Source organism: Arvicola amphibius, chromosome 1 (assembly GCF_903992535.2).
Source record: "Arvicola amphibius chromosome 1, mArvAmp1.2, whole genome shotgun sequence".
In the NCBI taxonomy this organism is placed as follows: Eukaryota; Metazoa; Chordata; class Mammalia; order Rodentia; family Cricetidae; genus Arvicola; species Arvicola amphibius.
In genome coordinates, this window is record NC_052047.1 from 12,845,079 (window position 1) to 12,866,662 (window position 21,584).

General features: G+C 46.3%; 1 protein-coding gene across 3 annotated transcripts in view; it reads right to left on the reverse strand.

Moving 5' to 3' along the window:
- The window catches only part of Shroom3 (shroom family member 3), a 282,941-nt gene that overhangs the window by 156,645 nt on the left and 104,712 nt on the right, over positions 1–21,584 (reverse strand). For 2 of the 3 annotated variants that reach the window (XM_038331795.2, XM_038331788.2), the window contains exon 2: positions 20,681–20,835. In XM_038331795.2, coding sequence (XP_038187723.1) covers positions 20,681–20,835 — 155 coding nt within the window. Of the gene's footprint in view, positions 1–18,886; positions 18,997–20,680; positions 20,836–21,584 lie in introns of those variants that run through there. The other variant, XM_038331803.2, reaches the window with a different exon arrangement.

Genomic DNA, 21,584 nt, shown 5'->3' on the forward strand with positions numbered 1-21,584 from the left:
CTTCCTGTTTACTTAGGTAATATTATATCATTCTGGGGCTTTTGATGGAGTTGAAGACTAGACAGTTATAGTTTTCATTAGTTATGATAAAAGTAAATTAAATATGAAACTTTAGACTCACAAAGAAATATTGCAACGGTAATTCTTGCTTTATACCTGTTTTGTTATATGTAATTTTACTATGCTAAAGTTAAAACCTTCCATTTTATTTAGACGGGAAAGGGAGATAATGTGGGATTCCCCTCTGTATACTGTGAATATGTTTTATTACCACTGGTTAATGAATAAAGTTATTTTGGTCAATGACTTAGCAGAGCAAAGCCAGGTGGGAAATCCAAACAGAAATGAGAGAAAGTAGGCGTGGTCAGAGAGATGCCATCTAGCTGCCAACGGAGTAGGACAGGCCTCATGGTGACACACAGATTAATAAAAATAGGTTAATTTAAGGTATAAGAGTTAGCTAGAAATATGCCTAAGCTATTGACCAAGCAATGTTGTAATTATTATAGTTTCTGTGTGATTATTCAGATCTGGGTAGCCAGGAAACTAAAGTATACTTTCTGCTTACAGAGTTGCCATGGATACTGGGCAGTGATGGTGTATGCCTTTAATCTCAGGTACTCAGGAGACAGAGACAGGAAGATTTCCGTGCGTTTGAAGCCATCCTGATCTACAGAGTGAGTTCCAGGGCAGCCAGGATTAGGACTACACAGAGAAACCCTGTCTCAAAAAACCAAAACCAAACAAACCCATAATAATAATTGCCATGGTTATGGTATCTCTTCATAGCAAAAGAAACCCTAACTAAAACAAATGATCTGTACAGAAGACTAGATTAAATTTAGGGAAAAAAAATTCCACATTTTCCTATACATCTAGCTTGTTCTGTATGCTAGTTAGCTTTCCGTTGCTGTGACAAAATCTCTGAGCAAATCGTGTGCACAGATGTGATCTCAGCAGGATGCCCTACAGTGGGAAGGGGAAGCAGGGAGAGAGGGGCTTTAAGGCAACGTTGAGGCCAGTGGTCACAGGAGGCTACAGAGAAGAGCTGCTTATCTGTGGCATCCAGGAAGTAGAGAGAGCCATAAAGGGGCCAGGGACAAGATATGATCTTCAAAGGCACACCCCAGTGACCTACTTCCTCCAGTTAGATCTCACTTCCTAGTGGCATTTTCAGCTATGAATTTTTAATGGCAAACGGGATGGATATCCAATCACCTATCAACAGTGCCTTCAGCTGGGACTAAGCCCCCAACACAGGAGCCTTTTGGGGGACACTTCATTGGTGCATTTTCACACACACACACACACACACACACACACACACACACACACACACACACAAAGATTCCCTATTTATTTGAAATTCAAACGGTATTTTTATTTGCCAAATCTGACAACCTCACTTGTAATCTACAAGTCCATGATTACACGGGACGGCGGGTCATTCTTTCAGGTCCCTCTTCCTCCTGCTGTTTACCCCAGCCCCAAATCTTAATCATGCTACAGTCTCATCATTGTGCTAAATGAGGATAAGGACTAGATCTAAACCCAGTCTTTGTTGGATTTTTGGCTTGTGCTAATATTTCAGTAGGTTTGGGTGGCAGAGGAAATGGAGTTCAGGATAGTCCTAGGTGCAAAGTCACACCCTGACACTGAGCTGAGAGAGCCGGGCCCGGGACATGTCAATCACTGTTTCCCAAAACGTTCAAGATTCATGATAATGCTCCTTGGAATCATCGCAGCATCTTTTTAAATTATTTTCAAAATTATGAGATGAGCCCGTTCACCTCCACTATCAGGATGTCTGAAACCCCTTTATTCTTCCATGGCCTACCTCCACTGCCACTGAGGGCTGCAGCTGACAGCTCTGCCAGAGGTTCTGGTTAAGTCTGAGTCACACAACAGGTCTCTAAACACAGCCAACACCCAGGCTGACCCGGACAGAGCCAGCCTTCGAGGTTACTTTCTGCCTGCTTTGAAGGTTGCTTCAATGACAGGACACACTTACCCACACACAGATAATGGGACATACCTTTCTGTGCACAGATAACACCAACCGATTTGTCACTGAAATTATACTATGGGTACTTATTTCTTTATGGAGAAATATTGATCACCCTCAAAACTGCATTTAAAAATCCAGATAGGGCTAGCTAGGAATGCAGGCACAAAGCCCTGGGTTCAATCCCCAGCATCACTTAAACTGAGCGTATGGCACATCACTGTAGTCCTGGCACTGGATGGTAAGGGCGGGGCGTCTAAAGGTTACGATCATTCTTGCCCTCATATTGAGTCGGAGTTAAACCTGGACTACTTGAAACCCCTCTCCCAAGTGTGTGTGTGTGTGTGTGTGTGTGTGTATCTGTGTATGTGCGGGATATCGTTTATTATCCCCACTTTAAGTTAGTATAAGATTGTACTGCTTTCAAGAGATTTCTACTATTTTTTACCCTGTTGGTTCAGGGGAGAGCAAGAAATGAGACAGAAAAGTTTGGGGTATGAAACAAGAAAGCAGTAGCTCTAAAGGAACAATCTGGAGTGGGAAAGACTTAGAGGAGGCAGCAGAAGCAAAGCGAAGAAGCCAAGAACTTGGGGAACAGAGAGTGACAGTCTATAAAGACAAGCACCTCTGCCTTCAGAAGCAGGGCTAGACCTAAGTGGGTGCAGCCTTCTAGGGACAAGGGGAAAGAAATGATAAAATCTCACTGCAAGTCTTCAATATTCTCTTATGATACAACGATTACACCAATATTGAGATACTAAAGAGATATCTAAAATTTAAGAACACTTTTTAAAATGTCCAGCACAAACTGTGACTGGAATCAGGCCGTAGGATTTTGCTCAGCTTTATTCTAGGAGGAAGTATGGGAGAAAATGATGCGCTCAGTATCTCAGTGACCCACGGCGCCCTGCCCTTCTCCCTTCTGCTAGGCCGCTTCCTCCATCTTGTTTTTATTGGCCTGTAGACCTGTTCCCATTAAACAGGCAGGACTAGGTAGCAAGGCTGATTTACTTAAGGCGATGCAAATCAACCCGCCAGGGAAAACAAAAGGTCCAGTCTGAGTTGTTTTCAGAGGAAAACAAAGGAAAGTGAGTGTGTGGGTCACTTGGAGCCTGGGGTTGGTTCAAGGTTGCACAAGCACAGAAAACCTGCCCACAGACAGGTGGAGCAACTTGGGCTTTGTGTCTAAGCTAAGTTAAAAATACGTTTTCACTGCTCTCCTGAGACTAGCTCATTTTGTTTTGTTGTTTGAATTTTCATTTTTTTTTTTTATTTAACACAGTGTCTCACGATGTAACGCTGGCTAGTCTGGAACCCAGTATGTAAACCAGGTTGGCTTTGAACTCACAGAGACCCACTTGCCTCTACCTCTGGAGGGCTGGGATTAAAGACATGTTCTACTACCTCCAGCTCAAGACTCTTAGTCTTAAGTGCTTATTTGAACTATGTATTGAGAATGTCTGGCTAAACATTAATCACAATTGATTTCTGTAAGCAATATTGTAAGTTTGATCCAAAATAATTTACTTCTTCAGAAAGCAGTTTGAATCTTAAGAACGTGAGTGTGTGGAGGTCCAGTCCAGCCACTTTATGTATATTCCATGTCAAGTGCCTCTCTCTTTTATCCCCACTTGTTGAAATTTAGAATGTTAATCTCAAAACTTTTTCTAATAAAATCTCTGCAGCCTAAATATTTAAGGGCTAGGGAGGGAGAGATGCAAATTATTAGATAAAAAGAAATAAACCTCGCTGGAGAGATGGCTCAGTGGTTAAGAGCACCCACTGCCCTTCCAGATGACCTGGTTTCAGTTCCCAGACCAGGCCAGGCAGCTAACAAACACCTGTAACACCAGCTCCAGGGTTCCGATACCCTCTTCTAGCCTCTTGTGGCCTTGCATGCCTGCACACGTGCGCGCGCACACATACACACACACACACAAATAAACTTAATTTCTTTTTTCAAAAACGAAAAAATCTATTTTTATTCTTTCCAGGCTCTTCTGAAAATATCATAGCTAAGATAAGTAGGACCTTCCTGAGCATTTTATATTGACAGGTTCCTAAACCAGAGTTGCCGCTAGATGATACCTATAAGCCTACAAGCTTGCAGAGGAGACGCATAAGATAGATTACACAAACAAAGTGAAAACCCCTGGCTTTCCTGAACACGAGCTCATTTTAAACTCGAGGGATCTCATGGACTGACACAGGGGTTCTGACCTCCGCCCTGACGGGGCGACAGTGATGGAGGGGAGCTGGAGCATACGGCAGAGGTTGAAAGGGTCCCCGAATCCAAACACTACTGCCAGGGAAGAGCTGCGGCCCAGGGATCACGGGCCTCCACCCCACGGTGGATTTGACCAAGAATTCCCACAGCCTCCTGTGGGTCCTCATGCCTCATCAAGTTAGCCCTGTTGTGGAGGCCTCAGAAGTAAATCTGTGTAAATACAGCAAACAGGAGGCCATTCCTGCTCAGTGACCTGCACCAGAGAGGTCTAATTTTAGAAACTTCTGCAGCCTGCCGTGCCCTTGGAAAGAGGGCCAGCTACAAACACTTGGTATTTCAAGGAAAAACAAAGTGACACCCAAATAAAACCCAACGCATTTGGGTTGTGTTCTCAAACGGTGATGAATAGCTCCAGGAAAGCGAAGATTGCTCCCAGGTCCCCGACCAAAGCTCAGTTTTTGAATTTTGAACTCTCCTTGTACAGCAGGGGCCAGAAGAATCATCACACTACTTTCTGAAAATAAGTCTGGGGTCGCGCATGCAGACACTGATCGATGCTTTGCGCCTTCTGTGGGCCAAGAAGAGGACAGAGCCCGCAACCCTGCAGGCTGCAGGCCTTACACCCTTTGGCAAGTCTGTTAAACACAGGCTTGTTTGGGCAATTTCGGTTCAGTAGGTGAGGCACTTGCCACAAGCCTAGGGACCTGAGTGAGGTCACCAGAATGAATGCCAAGATGGAAAGAGAGAAGTGACTCCACAAAATGATCCCTGGAGCTCTGCATGCGCCCCCACCCTCCAACGGGCATCCTGCCAGAGTCTCTTTTCCAGAGGGTACCAGAGCTGGACTGCATTAAATTACAACTGATGACTTTGGAAAGAGGACATTCTAGATAGTATTTTTTTTTAAAGATTTATTTATTATATATACAACATTTGGCCCCCATGTATGCCTGCAGACCAGAAGAAGTCACCAGATCTCATTACAGATGGTTGTGAGCCACCATGTGGTTGCTGGGAATTGAACTCAGGACCTCTGGAAGAGCACTCAGTGCTCTTAACCTCTGAGCTATCTCTCCAGCCCCGATAGTATTTTTTTTAACTGCAATATTTTTTGCTAATTCTTTGGGAATATTTAGCATGCATACAATGTCTTTTGATTATACTTACCCCTACTCCTCTGCTACTTCTCCCCTAATTCCTCCTGGATCAGAACCCCTACCCCAACACATCCCAGCTCCCTCCCCAGCTCTGTGTTTTTGTTGTTGTTGTTTTAAATCCCTGAGCCCAGCTGTACTGCTCATATAGAGGTGTGGAGGGTGTGAGGTTATCTGCTGGAAGAAACTGATTATCCCTCCCTCAGAAGCCATCAACAGCTCCTCAGCCAGGGGCAGGGCCTCATAAGCCCCTCCCCACTCACGACCTGCTGGAACACTGACTGGTTTGGCCTTGCAGAGACCTTGTGCAGGCAGCCACAGCGGCTGTGATATCACGTGTGGTCCAGTCATGTCCAGAAGACATTGTTTTACCCCAGTCCTCCCCAGCCTCTGGCTCTGAAAATCTTCCTGCTCTTTCTTCCAAAATGTTGAGGGGAGCAGGTGTGATGTCCCAGTCCCATTTATGGCCGAGCACTCAGTACTTTGGCCAGTCCATGAATTCCAGTAATATCCCATCCACTGAGCACGCACGCATGCACACACACAAACACACACACACACAGACAGACAGACAGATACACACACACACTCTCACACACACACACACACACACACACATACACAAATGCTTCTTCAGTGAGGCCTGGGAGCTGCACTAATCTATGGATATAGAGTTATTATTTAGAGTGCAGTTTGATACCACACTCAGTCAATTTAGTGACGTAATAAATAACAACCGGCGAACCTCCGCTACGACCTACGAGCTTCTCAGCCAGGGGTTCCTGATCACATTTGCAGTACCAGCCACTTATTTCTACCTATAGACCAGGTCTTAGATCGAATCAGAAAATGGTTAGTTACTGTGGTGGCTTCGAATGTAACTGCTCCCAAAAGCTCATAGGGAGTGGCGCTATTGGGAGGTAGGGCCTTGTTGAAAGGAGTGTGTCCCTGTGGGGCAGGCTTTGAGGTGTCTTTTGGTTAAGCTTCCCTCAGTGTCACAGCCACTCCCTGTTGTCTTCTGATCAAGATGTAGCCGGCACCATGTCTGCCTGCATGCCGCCATGCCCCCCATTATGATGATAAAGGACTGAACCTCTGGACTGGAAATGAGCTGCCCAATTAAATGTTTTCCTTACAAGATTTGCCATGGTCATGGTGACTCTTCATAGCAATAGAAACCCTAACCCTAAGACGTCACTAATTTGTGCCACTGTATTGCACCCATGTGCAGATCTTAGCAGGCCAGTCATAATTGGAGCTCACTGGGATTACAATTATGTAAAACTGAGGTCACCTTACCCCCCACCCCCATCCCCCCGCAGCCCACACAGTACCTTATGGTGCTATGAAAGTTAACACTCACTTTTTTTTTTAAGTTTTAGTGTGGTCTGGAGGGATGGCTCAGTGGTTAATAGCCCCGGTGGTTCTTCCCAGCATCCCCATAGCAGCTCACAACTGTCTATATAACTCCAGTCCCAGAGGAACTGGCACCCTCTTTGGACCTTTGAGGGCACTGGATACTGGATGTAGTGCACAAACATGCATGCAGGCAAAGAAAGAATTCATATATGTAAAATATGAAATAATTTTTTAAAATTTTAAAAGGGCCGGACATGGTAGCATATGCCTCTAGTTCCAGTCTTTGGGAGGCAGAGGCAGGTGGATCTCTATGAGTTCAAGACCAGCCTGGTCTACGTATTGAGTTCCAGGCCAGCCAGGGATACACAGTGAAACCCTGTCACAAAAAAAGTGTGTGTGTGGTATACATATATGTGTTTGTGTGTATGTATGCAACTGCTTGCATGTGCACACACACGAGAGAGAGAGAGAGAGAGAGAGAGAGAGAGAGAGAGAGAAAGAGGTTCCAGATCAGAGCAAAATCTCAGGTACCTGCCCTAGGTTACCATTTACCTTTATTTTTTGAGGTTCTCTTAGTAAATCTAAGGTTCATCAATTTGGGTAGGCTGACTGGCCAGTGAGCTTTGAGCGGTCTCCTGACTCTGTCCCCTCCCAGTGGGCCTCGTCTTTTTATGTGGGTTCTGAGGACCTGAACTCGGATCCCCATGCCTGCAAAGCACGCATTTTACCGGCTGAGCCAAGTCCGCAGCCCACAGCTGACTGTGGTGCACTCTTGTCTAAGTCCACACACGAGGAGACACAGCTTCAAGAAAAGACAGGAAAACAGGAGAGACCTGAGCGAAAGAATCAACCATCACCTAAAACACACCCAAAAGTTGGTGACACCGTTATCAGTATAACTTGGCTAAAGGCCCCTCCCAACCCCTGTAGGAGGCCAAAGGCCCCTCCCAACCCCTGTAGGAGAGAGCGAGGCTGAGAGGTAAAGGGAGGCGGTCCAGCTGGGACCTGGCATGCCTAACCGCTAAGTACACGCTGTTATTGGATACACATCTATGTTCATTTCACAAGTATTCGGTGAGCATGGATCACAGCCGGCAAACATTCCAAGCACAGAGGATGGCCCACTGGGCAAAATCTCGGTCATTTATGAGTTTGTATCCTAATGAGAAGAAAAGAATATCTAACTCAGGCAAGGAGTGAGTGAGAAGGGACAAGGCCAAGAGTTGAGGAGCGTGAGGAAGATGGGGGTGCAGCTGAGGGGGGTAAGGAACATGGGGGTGCAACTGAGGAGGGTAAGGAACATGGGGGTGCGGCTGAGGAGGGTAAGGAACATGGGGGTGCGGCTGTAACTTGACTGGCTGTGCATGGAAGGCTAAGGCTGTGGAAACACCTGAAGGACATCGGAACAGTCAGTCGATCGAAGGTTAAGTTTGATTAAGCAGCACGCATGGAGCTGCTTAATTTGCTCCTATTGGTGCCACTCAAAAGCCACGTAGTTTTATGCCACGTCACCACGGCAACTGCAGTAAACAGACGTGATTTTCTCCCCTGCTCCAACCTTCTGGACAAGGTGGGCTCAGAGCGACGGCATATGCTAATGAACGTGGGGAGGGATGCTGGAGACGAGCACCACCACAAGCACTGACCATTCAGTTTCCCTGCTGCCATCCATTTATCATGAAGAACATTATTTCCCTTTGAGAACTGAAAAGAAATATCTACTCAGGAAGCTGAGGCAGAAAGATGGCTTGAACCCAGCCCCTTGGGCCTAGCCTGGGCAATGGAGTAAGACCCTCCCTCTTTTCAAAAGGTGGGGTTCTGGGGGTGTAAATTAGATGGTAGAGTGCTTGCCTAGCACGCATGAAGCTCGACCTTAGCACTGCCTAAAAAACGCAAGCTTGGTAGCTCACGCCTGTAATCCCAGCACTTGACTGGGAAAATCTGCTCAAGGTCACCCTCAGGTACAGAGTGAGCTCCAGGCCAGCCCGAGCTCCAGGAGACCACGTCCTCCACACCCCTCACAAAAGAGTTAAATTTTGCCGGGCGGTGGTGGCGCACGCCTTTAATTCCAGCACTCGGGAGGCAGAGGCAGGCGGATCTCTGTGAGGTCGAGACCAGCCTGGTCTACAAGAGCTAGTTCCAGGACAGGCTCCAAAGCTACAGAGAAACCCTGTCTCGAAAAACCAAAAAAAAAAAAAGAGTTTAAGTTTTTACATAACGATCCATACCTCCACTTGACAGTCATAAAAAAACAAAGCTCACAGACACGCAAGCAAGCCAGGAGCTGCTTTTGGAGGAACCTTCCCAGGCAGCTTCTCCAGGTCCGAGCCAGCCCAGAGCCACTAGCAACAGGATCCCGGTATACTGTTTGCTCTCTGTCCCTCCATACACAAGGTTCCACTCTCAGCACCTTCCTGATTCTCAGGCACCTGCCCTCACTCTGTGCCCCACATCTTTGTCCTGTGTCTACTTTCTGGCTCTTCACTGTTTCTCATTACTGCTTCAGCCTATGGCTGAGAACCGTGGTTCTCAGACACCACTAAGCATCTATCTTTATTATTATTATTATTATTTAATTGAAGCGTCTGTCATTTAGATGCTTTTGAATTTTCCTGCTAAGTATCATTGATACACTGGTATCAATGAAATTAGTCTCCCTGGGAGCTGGAGGTAGGCATTAGCATTCCTTGCTGTTTTTAAATCTCCAGGCAATCCTAACATGCAGCTAAGTATAAGAAATAGGTTTAGGTTGCTTTGATCCTGCCCCACTATCTGGCTTCCATTCCCGTTGGCGTCACCAGATTGACTGGTTCTAGCTAATGTATCCAAACTTAGAACTGGGAGAAAGGATTAGGCCATAACTTCTGTGTGAGCTCAGATCAAGCCTCATGTTCAAAAGGCTCATACAGATATTCGGGTGTGATTCTTAGGGGCCAGACGCCGAGTGGCAACTCCAGTTTGAAATACATTTGTCTGAAGTAAAGCCATGCTATCTCAGGAATGGAATCAGGTCCTGTATCATCGAGCCTCCTTCGCTGGGGACCAATCAGGCATTCTTTTGTGTGTGGCTAGCATTCAGTGAGCACATGCAACCCACCGGATAAAAATAGTAGCGATCATTATACGCTTCGGGGGAGGGTCAGTCCCTTTACTCATTACGGCAAGGGAATCTTATTGCATACCTCTCAGGAAACCCGATAACGTGTTACATGAACTTTCCACGGCAAGGAGCAACTGGTTAGGAAACCAAATCCTAGACTTCTACGCAGTGGCGCTGAAGCCTAGAACTCCAGGGAAGCCAAAGCTGCTCTGAGCAAGGTCCCAGCAGGATTGAAATACCTCCTCAAAGCATACGGTGCACATTCCCATAATGCCAGGCCTCTTGGAAATGCGCCTGCGGGTCGAAGGCCACTGCAGCTGCCTCCTCCTCCTCTCAATGGCAGGCTCAAGTGGGAAGAAACAAGGAGGGGCTGAGTTGCCACAGTTCTCAGTTCTCCTGACTTCTCCTGGGGAAGTCTAACGTGGGCTCCTAAAATGGGGTGCAAGCCGGGCCACGGCTTGGGACTTGTGCTCACATCCCAGCCCCTTGCCCAGATTAAGAATTTCAGAGAGCACACGCTCTTGTGGTAGGAGGGGCAGAGGAGGCACACGATCACCAGAGAGGCATGTGCGATGGAGAGGAACCACACAGCAGCTGACAAGCTCTCAGCAGAAGTCATGAGGCGTTGTCTCCAGCACAGTCCTGGAGGGCTAGTATGGACACACCCTCTTTATGATTTCCGGTCCTCAAGTTGGACTGGAGCCTGATAAGTAGCCCAGGCTGACCTTGAACCTCTGTGTCTTTTATACTTTATTGTTTTTAATTGAGCTATATACTTTTCCCCACTTCCCTTCCTTCTTCCCCGCAACTTCTGATGCTCCCTCCACCTCCCAAGTGCAGGGTGGGATGCAGGCATGCGCTACCAAACCCAGGTTTGAACTGCGTGATAGGCAAGCCCATCTGAGCCACATCTGGAGTCCAACACAGCCTTCCCCTTTCCGATACGTCTATGGGGGATTTACCCTCCCTGTATCGTGAGAGGTGAGGTAGTAATGAGAATTTCCATGAAGCAGAAGTATCTCTCATTTAGCATCTGTGAGCAGGTGAGATGGAAGAGGCCATAGTTGTGACCATAAAAAGAGTAATAGAGCTTCAAGAAGACCTGTAGAGATGGCTCAGTGGCCAAGAGCAATTGTTGCTCTTGCAGAGGACCCGGGTTCAGTTCCTAGCACTGACTCCAGTTCCAGGAGATTTGATCATCTTTTCTGGCCTCTGTGGATACCAGACATGCACATGGTGTCACACAGAGACACATGCAGGCAAAACACTCACACACATAAATTAAACATAAATCTTAAAAAATGAGAACACTTTGAAGCTGCCTATACAACAAATTCTGTCATCTTTTCAATTTGTCCTTAGCTCCTACTGCCTGCTCACTTGGTAGTTCATTCTCGATACCTTATTTCACCAAAGACATCATTCTGCATGGTCCAAAGGTCATGTCTTCAGATTGCCCTGCCTGGATGGGAGTAACCTGCTCCATTCATCCCTCTGATGAATCCTAGGAACCAAAGAGTCCCAGAAGGAGCTAGAGCACTTGCCTAGTGAATCCTTCCCTTTCTGGAGCTCAAGTTCCGCCACAAGCTGGGATGTGTTGTGACCCAGAATTCCTCCCAACTCAAGTTCTTCAGAATAGGCGGTCTTTTTGTCAAAATCCCCATCCCAAAACAGGCTCTTCACAAGTAAGAACCCTCTTAGCACAATGGGTTATAGCCTTTCAAATCTGCCATGTTTTATTTATTGGCACTAAACAGTACAGTCTAAGAATATTTTTATGAGCTGAGACTCTAAAACAGACGGTCTTCATGGAACACTGATCAGATATCTTATTACAATGAAGGGTTTTCATACACTTGACCTTATCTCATAGCACCAGGACAGAAGATGCTATTCCTGCATCTCTCTATTATCTCATACCACCAGGACAGAAGATGCTATTCCTGCATCTCTCTATTATCTCATACCACCAGGACAGAAGATGCTATTCCTGCATCTCTCTATTATCTCATACCACCAGGACAGAAGATGCTATTACTGCATTCCCTCCATGTGCAGAGACTGGGCTGTCTCCACAGCACCATGGCCAGATTCCAGCAGTGTTGAGACTGGAAGCCATCTCTGAAGTCACCTTCACACTGTCACCAATTTCACACCAGACACCTGGTACCTCCTTGCCGTGTCTTCTGGCTTGCAGACCTCCATCTATGACACGAGGTTGTGAATCTCAGCTTCAGATGGTCTTGCTTTTCCTAGGCAGTGGTGGTGCACACCTATACTCCAGGACTTGGGAGGCAGAGGCAGGTGGATCTCTGAGTTCAAAGCCAGCCTGGTCTACATTACACAGTGAATTCTAGGGCAGCTGGGGCTCTGTCTCAAAAAAACAAAAACAAAAACAAAAACAAAAACAACAGCAAAAAGGTAGCTTTATTTCAATTTCTTTTAAAATCTTTTGATGAACTCTGATTGCAAATTGCTTTAAAGCAGGTGTTTTGATAAGGCTTTGGATCTGAACTGTCTTCAAAAGCTGTCTGAAGGCTGAGTCCCAATGCTAGGTCCCCTTAGGAGAGGTGTTTGAGAAGTGACTTAGCTGGTCTCATACATGAGAAGGCTGCCCTTTGGGCTATAGTTTGCTCACTCTTTCTTTTGTGTTCTCTTTCTCCCTTTTCTCACTGTCATGGGATAAGTATGCTTGCCCCACCATTCCTTCTCTTGCCTGATGTTGGGGTGTGGATCAAATGACAGACTTAAACTCTAAAACCATGAGTCCAAATAACCCTTCTGTCCTTTAGGGCAGCTTTCTCGGGCATTCTGCCACAGCAATGAGACACTAACACACTGCTCATCAGAGCAAGTGACTGTGAGCAGACAGGGCCATGGAGTTAGTCAGGCAGGGGAGGTGACAAAGCCCTATGAAGAATGCAGGAGGGTTGTAGTCTAAGAAATTATTTTCTCCCATAGACTATAGCCATGAGTTGGCCAAGAAAGAGGTTTGCCCAACCCCCCTTTTGTTAATAATTAATAGAGTTAATTTTGTATCCATTAAGCTGGCCTTCAAAAGCATAGCACTTATTACAAGACACTGATTTCAAGATCATTGACTTGCAAATCTCGGGCAAGTTGCGATGTCAAAACTCAGCCTAGAAATAAAAGGTGGAAGGGATCTAACCCATGGAGGCAGCAGATGTGTGAGCCAGTCATTCCAAGCCAATAATGTCATCCCACTCTTTATACAGAGAAATGAGTCCCTAACCCTCAGAAATGTGGGATGGTACCTCCAGGGGCGTGTGGGCCCCAGGGCAGCAGTGACTTCAGTTTCAATTTTATGAGGGAGGAGGGAGCAGCTGCTGGAGCAACAGAGGTTTTATTTCAGGGGCTGAGGTAGGAATTTAAGTCAGTGGAGTGTCCTGAGGGAGCTTGAGAAATTCAAGGTCAGAAGGAAATCTCTTCCTTTAAAATACTGTCCTGATGCATTGAAAGTTAGGGTTTGGTCTCCCCTGGTTTTGTTTTTTTGGTTGCTTTATCAGTGGCACAAATTTTTCAGCTAGCAGCATGTGGTTCGGGGTAAGTCCCCCCACGTCTTTGGTTGCTATGCAGACCTGGCTGTCCTTGAACTCTGTCTTAGCCCCTGCTTGCCAAGAGCTAGGATTAAAGGGGTGTGCCATCATGCCAGGCCACGCGCCTGCATTTTATGCCTCCACAGGCTAGAACTCACAAGACTGAGATGGTCACTGGAGTCTCACTACCCCAGGCAAATCACACAGCTAGAGCACACACGTAGGCCCACACTTGCTGTTCTCACGTAGTCCTTCCATTTCTCTCTCGTCTCTCTTCTCCCAGTGAAATACATGGTCTTCTACCACGGCTCATTCATAAACACACACACATGCACACTTGCACACACATAGAGAGAGAATAGGATTATTTGTTGGTTTTTCAAGACAGGGGTTATCTGTGTATCCTCCACTATGCTAGAACTCAATCTGTAGACCTGGCTGGTCTCGAACTCACAGAGATTCACTTGCCTCTGCTTCCTGACTACCGGGATTAAAGACGTGCGCCACCATCACCCAGCTTGAGAGAGAGAGAGAGAGAATCTTTAATAATGCATTATCAACCCAGAATCAAAGTTTCTACCAAATTTGAAGAGAGACAACGGAGAGGATGGCTTAGAAAAAGATTTCAAACTGGCTTGGAGACCATGCTTACAATTCCAGGATGACGCCCTCTTGTGGCCTTTGCGTATATGAGTCCCCCCCACACATATCACGCGCGCGCGCGCACACACACACACCCCATCCATACGAATACAAATAAGAAAAATAAATCTTTTGGTGGGTTGTTTCAAAAATATTTGTTATTATTGTTTTTATTATTATTACTGGTTTTTTGAAACAGTATCTCTCTTTGTGGTCCTGGCTGTCCTGGAACTTGCTATACAGACCAGGCCAGCTGAAAACTCACAGAGATCCACCTGCCTCTGCTTGCAGAGAGCTGGGCTCAGAGGCATGTTCCACCACACTTGGCCAACCTTATTTATTTTATGCGTATGGATTTTCGCTGCAGGTATATCTGTGCATCATGCACATGCCCTGGTGTCTGAGGAGATCAGAAGAGGGTATCGGACTCCCTGAGACTAGAGTTACGGACAGTTATGACCTGTAGGTAGGTGCTGAGACACCAACCCAGGTCCTCCGGAAGAGCAGCCAGTGCTCTTAACCACTGAGCCACCTCTCTCTCTCTCTCTCTCTCTCTCTCTCTCTCTCTCTCTCTCTCTCTCCTGCATCAACACACTTCATTAAACCTAAAGACATTTCCCCTGTGTCTTCCGGTTTCCTTCTAAAGGCCCCCTGCTCTCAGACAAGTATTTTACACATATCTGCCAAATAAAGTGTGTGTTGACTTCAGAGGATTTGGGTGTTAGCTCTCCCTGTGTGTCTTATCCTAATTAACACTCTTTGTCTGGGCTTTGGGTCTGTGCATTCCATGCAGGTTACCCCCAGCTAGAGATGTTTACTCTTCTCTTGGAAGGCCTCTTCTTAATTTATCATATCATCTTATTTTATCATATCATCATATTTTATCATATCATCGCCAGGCTCCATCAGCAGCTGTCGGCCTTCCTTCCATGTGCGACACACACAATACCACATTCTCCATCCTGGCAGCCTCCACGCTGCCCTTTAGTGCCCCAGAAAGGCTAAGCTCCGCCCTCTTCATGGGTCAGCAGGAATGCCAAGATCTCTGACCCGCAGCTGGGGACTTTATGTGTCTCTGGTCATTGTAGCCTTTTAAGAAGGTGTTTCTATTTCAGCCTGTTTTCAGTCATCCCGAAACTCACATAAACATCATTACTCTTGGCATTTTTATGTGGGCAACCCACAGGTGTTACCCTTGCCCCCCCAAAATAACTTTATAAGAGGCAGGTAGAGGGGCCAACAGGTCCATAAATTCTGACTATCCAAGTTATTCCCCTTCCATAGGCAGCCATCATCAGTTCTGTTTTCAGAAAATTTATTATTAATAGGAGTAGTAGTAATATTGCGATCACTTATGAAAGAAAGCAAGCTAATACATGAAATATCATGAATTATTTTGTTAAAATGGAAAGGAATGACCATCTCAGGCTGCGGCCAGGACATACAAGCTCGATTTTAGGATATGAAGCCTGCAGAGTCGAGCACAGGGGCTCGTAGCAGATCCTGAGGTGTGGAAGAGAAACGCCCTTCCTTGTCTCCCGCAGTCTGTCTGTGGGAAAAGGGAGGCAGGCTGCTTTCCCGCTAACGCTAAGAGTTGGTGCTAAACACGGACACATAATGGATGAGCTGGGATGCATTCAACAGGCACCCGAGACAAAATGTTTCCCACACCAGTGCAAGACTGCCGGTAACCTTATCGATTTCATTAACATATCTAAAGAAAGAATGTGTCAGTCAGAAAGGGGATTTGGGGGTGAGGGACGGAGGATGAAGAGAAGGGCTTTGGCAGTGTGATTCCTTGGCATCCAGTGGGGCAGGCAGAGCATCTGGCCTTCAGACTAGCCACATCCTCAGGCCCACTCTCCATACCCAGGCAGAGGTCACCCGCTGGCTTCCCCCTCAGTATTCCTGCAGGGAGGAATCATACTGACTCATGGTCCATTTAGAGGTGTCCATTTCAAAATGAATTAGCACATGTTCATTGCGGTTTACACTCAGCTGCTTGTGGCTTCATACAGAGACTTTACACTCCTAAATCCCACAAGCTCTGGGATGTCCGGCACCAATGTTAGACCTATAAGCAGATCACAGGCCCTGAACTGTGATAAATTCACTGAGGGAACAAAACAGGGACTTCTGGATAAGCAGGCAGTCACGTGTGTGACCATATGATGGTACCTCTTCTACATGATTCCTACAGGATTCTCTAGACCAGTTGGGAACAAACACAATGCATTACTGCCTGTCTTCTATGCACGTTTTTATCCACCACAGTGCTTACAATGTCCTTTTGGGCAGGAACTACTATTTGTGTTTTATTACACAAATGAGGGACGCAAAGCTTAGAGGATCTCATAATCAGTCAGTGGCAAGGGCAGATTTCAACCCTTTTACTAAGTTAGACCCAAGTGGCAAAGGTTCTGTTAGAAATAACTCCAACGGCATGTCATCATCAGAGAACACATCTAGAAACGAGTAGGCAACCAACATGGAACCTCTCCCTGTGGGACACCTATGACCTGCAGACACATCAGGGGTCTGGATTCCAGTCACCCTTCACCAGCCTGCTGTTCTCAAGCTGGGGGTTCCATGAAAAGGTGGTTAAACCTTCTACCTTTTCAGGAAGGAGGGAAGGAAGGAAGGAAGGAAGCAAGGAAGGAAGGAAGGAAGGAAGGAAAGAAGAAAGGTGCCCCATGATTCTAAGCCTTTCTACCCATCTGAAAACTCAGCCACCATGTTTGAAATGGCTGTGGGCTCCACTTAAGCCTTTTGCAGAATTGATTACATTTACCTATGTATTTACTGTGCTGGTGTGCATGCATGTCCATGACATGCTGAGAGGTGAGAGGATCACTGTCAGGAGTCTACTCTCCCCTTCTTCACACGGGATGGTAGGTCCTAGAGATTAAACTCAGGCTGTAAACCTTGGTAACAAAGGCCATCGAGCCATCACATGGGCTCTTAAATCCTGACTCAGGAAAACATGCTTATGTCTAGAGTTGGACAATAATAATATAAAAAGTAGAAGTATCTGTTATTAACACAGAGACTATGCTTTATATATATTACATATATTTGTATTATATATAATATTTATATAGCTTGAGAAATATATATATATATACATATACATACACACATAAATACATATACCACAGACTATACTCTCTTTTTGATTACCTCGTGAAGTATGTCAATCCCCCCATAACAACGTTAGTGAATTACAACTAACAAATATTGTATAGAAATGGCATTGGGGTGTAGCTCTGTTGAACATGTTCTCAACATGAGTGAGGATTAGGTTCAATGCTTAACGTCCTCTCTACTAAGAAACTGTATATATTCGAGATGGCTAATGGTACGATTTGGTGTATGTGTGCATTATGTAATGATTACTACAATCAAATTCATCAATATACACATTACCACACCCCCCACCATGACCCTCGCATGTATGTGGGTGTGGCGGGTGCACTCGGGCACGCTTGCAGTGAAGACATTACGAGTTATCCGCAGTGAAGACATTAAGAGTTATCCCAGCAAACGGCAAATATTTAACACAGTCTCGGTGATAGCAGTGACCAGGCTATATCTCATGTCCCTAGAACTTGCTTGTCGTGGTTGGTTGGTTGGCTGGTGTTTTGGAGGGAGGGTCCAGCTGACCCCAGGGCCCTAAGATTCACTACACAGCCCTCAAGCTTATCATGCTCTCACAAGTGTCATCACGGCTGGCCTCTTTCACCTGAAGTTTACACCCTTTGACCCTCTGTGGTTCCCCTAGGCTGCAGCCCAGGCTGCCACCATTCTACTTTCTGCCTTTAGGGATTCTCACTACAGGAGATAGGAGTAAGTCTTTGTTCCTCTCAGTATGTGGAGAACATAATGTTCTCCTGTTTCCATATATTGTAAATGGTATAATAGCCTTCCTTTTTGTTCAGAATAGAGTCCCAGTATGTATGTGTGTGTGCATGTGTGTATTGTGTATTAACGATCTACATATGTGAATGTGAGCTGTTGGTATATATACACACCACATTTTCTTTAGCCACCTCTCATTTGGTAGAGATCACACCAAGACATTTTCATTTTCATACCATGACATAAAGCAGATATTTTAAGCCTCATTTAAAGATGAAAAAACTATAGTAAGATGCTGTCTGAAAATAAATATTTAGACTGGAGAGATGCTTAATGGTTAAGAGCACTTGCTGCTCTTGCAGAGAACTGGCAGCTCACAACCACCTGTAACGCCAGTTCTAGGGAGCCTAACACCCTCTTCTGGCCTCCTTAGGTACTGCATGCACATGGGTCATATACATACATGCAGGTAAAACACACATGAAAATAAAAAATATTAAACAACAACTAGAGATATGCTGCATTTGCCTACCATCCCAGCACCTGGAAGGTAAAGACACACAGCTTAGTTTAAGAACAGCCTTGACTCCATTTTGGATTCTAGGCCAGCTACGCGGGGGGTGGGGGGGTGGGGGGTGGGGGTGGGGGTGGGGTGGGGTGGGGGGGCCGGGGGGGGGAAGGCTATCTGAAAGCAAACAAACAAATAACACTGACTGACAAAAACAAGGAAGATACTGGATCTTCACGGAAGTTAAATAATCACACACAGGTGATGACCGCACCATCTGCACCCTGCTCTAATCTGACCTTACAGACTCTGTACCACTGAACCACTGAGAGCCAGAGAAGCAACTTGAGGCTGATGGCCCCGAAGAGCGAGCAGATTCACCTGCACACTGAGCGAAGTCATCACCCTAGAGACACAGCGGGCAGGAGCAAGGTGACTCATGAGAGACCCTCTGAGGGGACAGAAAGCCACCTTACCTTCCACAGTTTGAAAATGGCGGGGCTTGATGGGTGTCTCCTAAAATTTCAGCACAGGAGAACGTTCTCAAATAGTGTAACGTTGTATTCCGAGGGAGGCAGGGGAAACTCTGTTAGTAAAGAGATGTTTACAAATGTGGGGGCTCATGGATCAGGACTTCCGGGTGATGCTGCTCCCCAGGCAGACGACACAGGACCAGCAGTCCGGGCTACTTGACTTTTTGCCTTGCTAATCCCACTACCTTCAGGGACTTATCTCTGCCTGCAAAGTGACCATAGTGAGAGCTACCTGAAGAGGCTTTTTTCCCCAAAATCAGTTTAAAATTACATTTGTTTTTGTGTATCTATGTGTACACATGTTTGTACTATGTCAACAAGTGTGGAGGTCAGACAACAACTTTCCGGATCTGGTTGATTCTTTCCTTCTATCATTTGGTTCCTGGAAATTGAACTCAGGTCATCAGGCTTGGCAGCAGACACCTTTATCCACTGAGCCTTCTCTCTGGCATCCTCTCTTGGGGTTCTAGTGTAGATGAAATGAATCAGCATAGGAAAATAACTCAGATGGGCTTGGCTTATAACAGGACGAATAAACCAAGTCCCTTCCATTTTCCATAGATAATTCCGTTCACCAAGAGTTGTTTCCTGGACTCTAAGACCTTGTTACTGTGAGACATCAAAACTGCAAGCCACAGGCTGGAGAGGTGGTTCAGTGGTTAAGAACACTGGCTGCTCTCGCAGAGGACCTGGGTTTAGTTCCCAGAGCCCACTTGGAGGCTTACAACCTTTGTAACTTCAGGGAATTAAAATACTCTTTTCCTGCCCCTAGAGTGAGAGCTGGCCCCACACCTCTCCAGCCACTGCACGGATCTTTGAGGGTTTCTGGCACGGATCCAGGTAGACAAAGACTCATCCTCCCTTGGAGGGCTGGTCACGAGGAATTTAATAAGGCTCCAGTGAGTATATGGACAACATAAAATGGACTTGATTTTCTCTTTTTTTGGGGGGGGGCATGGGGGAGGGGAGTGGGCATGGAAGGCTGAGAGGTGAACATGATAGAGGTGCATGATGTGAGATTCCCAAATAATCAATACAAGTATTGTTTTAAAAATATGCTTTTTCTGGCTTCCTTGTGCTCCTGCATGCATGTGGTACACATAAACTAATATAAGTATACACACACACACACACACACGCACACACACACACATACACGCACACACACACACATACACGCGCACACACACACATACACGCACACAAACACACGCACACACACACATGCACACTCACACATACACACACATACATATATAAAATAATCAATTAATTTAAAAAATTACAAGCAAGCCTTTCCCGAAAAAGGATCCATCACTCCTAAGATGCCCAAACAAGAGGACTCCACCAGTTTTTCAGCTCCAAGTTCTAGGCACGACTAACCAGATCACCTAAATTAGTCAACCACTTTCTTTAGGTCCAGAACACAGGGTTGCCTAGAGCTCCGACCACACCTAGGATGTGCTAGTATTCATCAAATCTAGAGTTTAGGAAGGACAGCGAAGCTCCTCTGTGACAAAACCAACTCAGAAAATGGGGGAGGGTTTCGAAGAGAGACAAACCGTGTCCAAATGTCTGTACTTCACCTCCTGTCTCATCCCACAGCATGGGCAAGAAGAAAGGAAAAAAAACCACCCTAACCCAGACAGCACCTCCCCCACTAGGTCATTAAAGGTAAGTTATGCAGCATGTCAGGCTGGACAGGAAGGGATGGGGGAGGGGTACCAGCCCACCTACCTGCGCACCACCAGTCGGAGGGTCTTGTAGGACCCTTTCACCAGGGAAACAGCCTCCCTCCTGGAACTGCTCAGTGCCACCTCATTGATGTGCACGACCTCGTCCCCAGCTTGCAATCCGGAGTTCACCACGTCAGCTTTCCCCCCTTCTTCAATCTGCTCAGAGAGATGAGAGGGCACCACAGTGAACTTGTGTCCAGCCTGGGGTCAATTCCCCTGTTCTGAGCCAAGCCTGGACACATGCAGAGCAGGGCGGATGAGCGACAGCCATGACACTTGCACCCAGCCCAAGTGTAATCTTGAGGAAGTAAAGGGCTGGCCCCTGTTATCCATTCTCTCTAGCACCTGTGACCCTGACTGCCCACAGAGGGCTCTCACAAACAGCTGGATGGATAAATGCAGTTTCCACCCAGAGGCCACAAACCCAGGGCCCACTGGATACTCTTGTCCCCTCTCCAAACCCTCTTGGAGTTTATGTTTTTATTCCTTTAGAAGTCAAGGTAGTTTTTGTGTTTTGACAGAGTCTCATGTAGCCCAGGCTGGCCTTTAATCTGCTATGTGACAGAGAATAACCTTGAGTTTGTGGTTCTCTCGTGCTGGGATCCATGGGTGCTCAGGACCCTTACCAGTTTGTGCCCAAACTGAGATACGGCCCCAGTCTGGCTGATCCCAGTTTCGCAACTCACTTCTCACTGTTTGGTTCAGATTCTAACTCATTGGATAAGCAAAACGGGATAAACAAGGGAATATTACTCAGTAGTAAAACAGAAATGAAAAGATACAGAGGTAGCAAGAAAAGGCTACAGACTCTAATTGCGACTCTGGAGAAGGCAGAACCACTCAGATGACGGAAGATCTGAGGTCACCAGAGTTGGTGTAGACAACACAGGGGCTTGCTGGGTAAA